The sequence below is a fragment of the Desmodus rotundus genome, chromosome 7 (genome assembly GCF_022682495.2).
Source record: "Desmodus rotundus isolate HL8 chromosome 7, HLdesRot8A.1, whole genome shotgun sequence".
NCBI classification, from domain to species: domain Eukaryota; kingdom Metazoa; phylum Chordata; class Mammalia; order Chiroptera; family Phyllostomidae; genus Desmodus; species Desmodus rotundus.
This window is the reverse complement of record NC_071393.1, coordinates 106294626-106301129: the sequence shown is the minus strand read 5'-3', so window position 1 is coordinate 106301129 and position 6504 is coordinate 106294626. Positions and strand designations below refer to the sequence as shown.

Below are 6504 nucleotides of genomic sequence, written 5' to 3'. Positions count from 1 at the left end.
TAAAGTTAAGTGTTTGGGTCCCCATGGGTCTAGCATCTACTTTTCATCTCTATATACTGCACTGGCGGCCCAAATGGAAACACTCTCCACACCCAGCACCCGCAGATTATCTAGTAACTGGATCCTGCAGATACACAGGGCAGAGAATGGAGAGAAAAATCTGTTTACCTTAAAAAGAGATCTTCCAAATTCATTAACATCTCATATAATGCTCACATAACCGCATTCAAATATAAAATAGTACAACTGCAAAGGACACACTGAGAAAGAAAAGCATCTTTCCCAAGTGATCTCTGCTCATGTCACCCCCACCCCATCACGCTAAATAGGGAAGAAAATAGTTGTTAAAAGATGGATGCTTTCTAAGTTCAGCAAATACAGACCACGAGGGTTTGCTAAGATGCTAATGTTTTTAGAAAGCCATAACCCATTTAAAGGCATGTGTAAAGTATACCTGAAAATGGATGGTTTGTTTCTGCTTTTCCATTGGTGCATTAGTAGACTTTAATTTAAAAAGTGCCATGGTAGGAAGACACACTAGAGCGCAGGGACAAATAAAGCCAGTTAGGAATCGCGAGATCATGGAGAATCTATGGTACTTTCAAGGCTTCAATTCTATACCTAAATTGTGCTGAATTTCAGATTCTGCTTCTATGTAAAAAAGCAAAAAAAAAAAAAAAACACCAAAAAAACCCCCCAAACCCAACAACAACAAAGATTTCCAGACCTTGGGTGTTTAAAGGGCCTTCACACAGTAAATCAACCCGCTGCTGTCTTGTTTTCTCCGCAGCCAGACTGAAATAATACGGCACCAGCAGAGGTGTGAATTACCCCCATTCATCTTAATGGAGTGTTAACTTCAAAGGCTTGTTTTAACCATTTAAATGCAAAGCTCATGAGTAAACATTCCGTTAAAAAAAGTACAATTTAAACATTCACCCTCAACATACGAAAGTAATTTATATTCTCAGCACTTCGTCTTTTAATTTAGCAAACAAGTCTCCAAGTGTTGGAAAAGTATGTATTTTGTGCTTAACTTAGTTTTATTTTAAATAGTTATTACCTAATAAATTATGAACATTAAGCCCGTAATGAGAAGGCCTATATTTCCCAGGAAAAGGGCTGAGGAGTACTGGAACAAGGTTTTTCGGTAATCCTGGAGAGGGGCGCCGCTCTTACCAGCCCTCTTGTCAGCTTCTACCAAACTCAGAGGGAAAGCTGGGACTCTAAATGGGCAACGAGATAAGGCAGAATACCAAAGTAAAATAAAAATAAACACCTCTACAAATAATTTCTCTTGATATTAATTGAGTGTTGTGCAGAGTGTCCAATAGGTGCTGGTCCCTTTGCCAAACCTCCCCTGATACTATCCCACGAGCAGGTGACAAATGTATTAATTGATGCCCAGCTGTCATCACACTCAACATTTGCCCCAGGGGGCATCCTTGCATCTGTTGCAGATTTAGGGTTATTCTGGTATTACTGGAGTTGGATTTTTTAAAGCAGCTGAACACCTATCTGTATTTGGACCTATAATTTCATAGGCAGAAAGAGGGTAGGAGAAAGAGCTTATCAGACTGACAACTCTGGCTGACCTGAAGCCGCATGGGGGGCCGCGCCTGGCGGTGCCCCTGGGACCGCGCTGAGTGCCCAGTTTCAGGAAGGCGTTAGGAGGAGACTACAGCTGGGGTGGCGCCGTGGGAAAGCACTAAAAGAGAGTGCACATGGGGCCAGCTCCCCTGTGAGTGAAGGCAAGAGAAGGATTTGAAACATATTTGTTGTGCAAGATGGAAGATGAAATTCCACGTCCCTGATGGAAAGCAAATTCATTTTACTGCTCAGATAAAGGGATGGGAGAAAGGGGATGAATACCAAATGTATGAAGAGAACCTGTTTCAGACTCTACCTAATTTATACAAGGCCACTTAATCCTCTCAACACGACCCTGTATAATAGGTATTAACTCCATCTAATACCTATGTGAAAGTGGAGGCTTAGAGAGGTAAAGTGGTTTGCCTAAATTTATTGTGATTTGAATCTAAGTCTTTCTAACCCCCAAACTTGGACTTTTTCCATTATTCTGTGCTGATCTCAGGTTGCCCAGGAAGTATCTTAACTCAAAAGAGAAGCTCAGTTGTCAATTTTTCAGCTCATTTCCTAAGTGGGAAGCAAGGGGGCACCTGCAAAGGTGTAGATTTCCATACATGCAAATTGGTATTTTGCATGCAATTCCCTACTTTACATGTGCACAGGGATGGGATTACGTTTCTACTGATACACCCTGACTTTGGTAGTCTGCTAAAGTACCCTTTATATATAATACTCATGGGGAGAGACCTAGCTTCTGGTTTCCAACCAGAAATAAGCCACATCAATGGGAAGACTGGAATGATTTACAGAATCTCCAAACAAAATATGACATAAATCATCAATATTTGTCTCTGTGCCAAGTAGAAAGTCACATGTTTTAGGGACAAACAAGAAAGCTCAGAGAACTTCCAAATCCACAGCCAATCATCGCAGATCTATCTTATAATGAACAACAGAGAAAAATCACAGAAGTTTCTTAGACAGGATTTGGAGTCAGGGCAAAACACCAAGTGGAATAATCCCACAGTTTTGTTATTAGTGATTGATGTTGACAACATTAGCCCACAAGCTAAGATTCAATTTTGTATATAAGCTTAACATACTGATTTCTTTAAAAAACAAACAAAAGATTGACTCAGTATACTTAATGACATTAAAAACTTCAACCCTGTGAAAGACACTGTTAAGAGAACGAAAAGAGAAACAGACTGGGAGAAAATCTTTGCAAAACACACATCTGATAAAGGGCTGCTAGCTAAAATATACAAAGAACGATTAAAACTCAAAAATGAGAAAACAACTCAAGATAAAAAACAGGCAAAAGGGCTGAACCTCACCAAAGAGAATACGCAGACGGCAAATAAACATATGAAGAGATGTTCAACATCATACACCATTAGGGCAATGCAAATTAAAACACCAAAGGGGGATACAGCTACAGACTCATTACAATGGCAAAAAATAAAAACACTGACACCAAACACTGGTGAGACTGTGGAACAACAGGAGCTCCCATTCACTGCTGGTGGGACTGCAGAATGTTACAGCCACTTTGGGAGGCAGTTGGGCAGTTTCTTATAGGACTAAACATATTCTTACCATAGGGTGCAGCAGTTGTGCTCTTTGGTATTAACTCAAATAAGCTGGAAACTATGTCCACACAAAAACTTGCGCAGTTTTATTCAAAACTGCCCAAATTTGGAAACAACCCAGAGGCCCTTCAACAGGTGAATGGAAAAACAAACAGTGGTACATCCGTACAATGGAACATATTATTCAGTGATAAAAAGAAATGAGCCATCGAGCCATGAAAAGACATGTAGGAAACTAAATTGCATTTGTCTCAGTGACAGAGGCCAATCTGAAAGGTTAAGATACTATACAATTCTAACTACATGACCTGCTGGAGAAGGCTCCCAGCTTTCACAGAGAGTGTAAAAAGATTAGTGAGTGCCACTGCTTGCCTCGAGAGTGAACCCTCACGTAAACTATTAACTTTAGTTAATAATAATGTATCAATATCGACTCAACAAATATAATAAATACGTCACATATTCAAGATGTTCATAATACAGGAAACTGGGTATTTGGGGGGGTAAAGGAATATATGGGAACTCTGTACTTTCTGCAAAAATTCAAACTACCCTAAAAGATAAACTCTATTAATTTCAAAAGGCAACAGACCCACAAATAAATAAACAAAAGATTGACCTGATATATTTAGGAGCATTTTGAATTTGCTTCTTATTTTGATTAAAAATGCTATGGGCCCACTTTCCCTTACTCGCTCCCATTTTGTTTACTTTTCTGTTAAAAATGTTTACAGAAAATGTTAACCCATATAGAGAGGATTCATCCAGGGTGCCTTCCAGAATTATACCTTTCTGCATAAGGAGGTAATATTCTTCATAAAAAATGGGGAAATTTTTTCATTTTTTTTTTAAGTTTGTATTTATTTTTTGAGAGAGGGGAAGGGAGGGAGAAAGAGGGAGAGAAACATCCATGTGTGATTGCCTCTTATGTGCCGCCAACTGGGGACCTGGCCTGCAACCCAGGCATGTTCCCTGACTGGGAATCGAACCAGTGACCCTTCAGTTCACAGACCACCACTCAATCCACTGAGCCACGCCAGCCAGGGCTCTTTCATTTATTATTAATCCAATTAAAAATGATAAGTGCTAAACTAAAATTCCCAACCAAAACTCCAAGGATGAGCAAAACAAAAGCCTGTGGAAATAAGAAAAAAAAAAAAAAAAGAACAATTAGAGTATTTAAACAAAAAATCTCTACTCTCTTCAATAATGTATGTTACAGCTCAAAATACATGGTGACTTTCTTGATGTAGATAAAATAATTATAAGATGACAAATTATTTCTTAAAATAGGATTCTTAAAAGAAACAAACAAAAACCAACCTACCCCAAGCTTTTTCCATGACAGAAAATCCTCTCTGCTAAGTTTAAGATAAAACAGTCCAGGGAATACAAAAGTCAAACACATTGATGTACTGGAACCTTTAGTGGAAGGAAAAGAGAGGGTTATTGCCAGGTTCACATGGGAGGCTGGATGACAATCTTATCCATTTTATTATGTGCAGTTTTTGAAATAGAAAACTTACCGACTACACCAAATACATTGCTAATATCAGGAACATATATTGCACATAAAACAATGATAATATTGAGTGCTAGAGTGATCAAAAAATGGTGAATCCATGAGAAGGAAAAATTGGAGAAAAACATCATCATTAAAGCTTTCCTTGCCTGTATAACATAAAAGAGAAACAGATTTAAATAAAGAGAAAAGGTCAAAGCCAAAATACTAACTTAGGGAAACACATGAATGGTACCATAACCACATTTTTGTCCACTAAACCAACTAGACTTCAAAAACAGAACATAAACTATTATCATTAAGTGTTTATATTATTCATAAATTAAGAAATATATATTTCTGTGTGAGCTTCATAAACGTTACTTTGCTTTAATTCTTGAACACATTTTCATGTGCAATTTTGTTAGGTTGCATAATTTTCAAAATTATCGACAATAACGCTGTGTGATGAAATCTCAGAGAATCATTTTCATTAAATTCAACAGAACAACAAAAGGTTTGAAATGAGAAAAGAAATCATGCCATGGGAAAGAAACATCATTTACTATTTTATTTTATACTATCTGCTTCACAGCATGTGAATATGAAAACTAGTTTGCGACACTCCCCACCGCCAAGGCAGACAGCGGGAGGCCACATCCCACAACTGTTTACGCAGCCCCTGCTGCACTCCTGGCCCGCAGTGTGCCCCGGGAGGGGCAAGCAGCCCCCCAGGCCCAGTTCTTAAGGAACTCACTGTTTAGGAATTCAAGACATCCATCCCTGCAGCAGCATTTATACCCAAAGACTTTGTTTCCATTTTCTCAGAAATTCTTAAGATTCTTATGTATGGCAACTAAAATGCAGAATGAAGATCTGTCCTGCCCCTTAAAATTCTAGAGCAAATAAAATGACTTGGCTAAGATTCAACTAGAATGTCTATGTGAAAATAAATTTACGATAAACCAGAAGGAGCTTATTTTTGCCAACTTGATTTTTTCCCCTTCATACACATTCTTTTGAAAACAGAAAACAGAATTAAAGGGGAAAAAAACCCCAAAACCTTAGAACTATAGTCTCTAAATTGGAAACAATGCTGTGGGAAAGCGGAAACCTAAACTAAAGCTCAAGAAGCACAAATTAGCTTAGTGGTTCACTGTTATTTTTGTGCTTTCATGGGGCATGCGCAAGTATGAGGTCTTTGATCAATCGCTTGACAAATGAATAAGATATACAAGACTAGATGTGATTCAAACATTCCAGTCTGCAAAGAATTAGTGTTGCCACATTAGGGAGCTGCTACACCGAGCAAGGCAACCTTACGGGCACTTACGGGGAAGTGGATTAGAGGGACTGTCAGGAGCACAGCACACAGAAAGCACAACCTCACAGTCCTGACAACAGCATCACGTGGCAAGTATTTCCTGTAATCTTGCAGTATATCGGACGCCGCTTTGTCTGTAAATTTAAAAAAATAACAAGGAGGATCACATTATAAACTACTAAGATGTCAGTAACAGCAAAAATTATTTTCCTTTGCACAAAGGGATCTTAACAGATCTTGGATTCCCAGTCCCCAGTTGATCTCTGGCCTGTTTTCTCCTATGAAATACAGAGACATTAGCTGAATATCTTCTTAAAACCTATAATCACTTCTTTTAATAAAACTAGAAATCGGCACAGGCAGAACCTACATTATGTCCAGAAAAAGTCGAGCCATTTTTAATGAGATGGATTTGTGTGGCATCAATGTAACCTGGCAGCCAAGGAGAGTGGACTAGAATGTGCATGCATGAACAATGACGACTTCACTGTACCAGT

At 38.6% G+C, this 6504-nt stretch overlaps 1 protein-coding gene across 5 annotated transcripts in view; it reads right to left on the bottom strand.

Moving 5' to 3' along the window:
- Nucleotides 1–4005: 4005 nt before the first annotated feature.
- Nucleotides 4006–6504, bottom strand: part of SLC38A6 (solute carrier family 38 member 6) — a 61787-nt gene continuing 59288 nt past the window's right edge. For 3 of the 5 annotated variants that reach the window (XM_045201447.3, XM_024567626.4, XM_045201446.3), the window contains 4 exons: nt 6017–6141; nt 4709–4853; nt 4510–4604; nt 4007–4317 (listed from right to left, as the gene is read on the bottom strand). In XM_045201447.3, the coding sequence (XP_045057382.1) occupies nt 4234–4317; nt 4510–4604; nt 4709–4853; nt 6017–6141 (449 nt within the window). In that variant the 3' untranslated portion in view covers nt 4007–4233. Of the gene's footprint in view, nt 4318–4509; nt 4605–4708; nt 4854–6016; nt 6142–6504 lie in introns of all 5 variants that reach the window. The other 2 variants (XM_045201448.3, XM_045201449.3) reach the window with 2 other exon arrangements.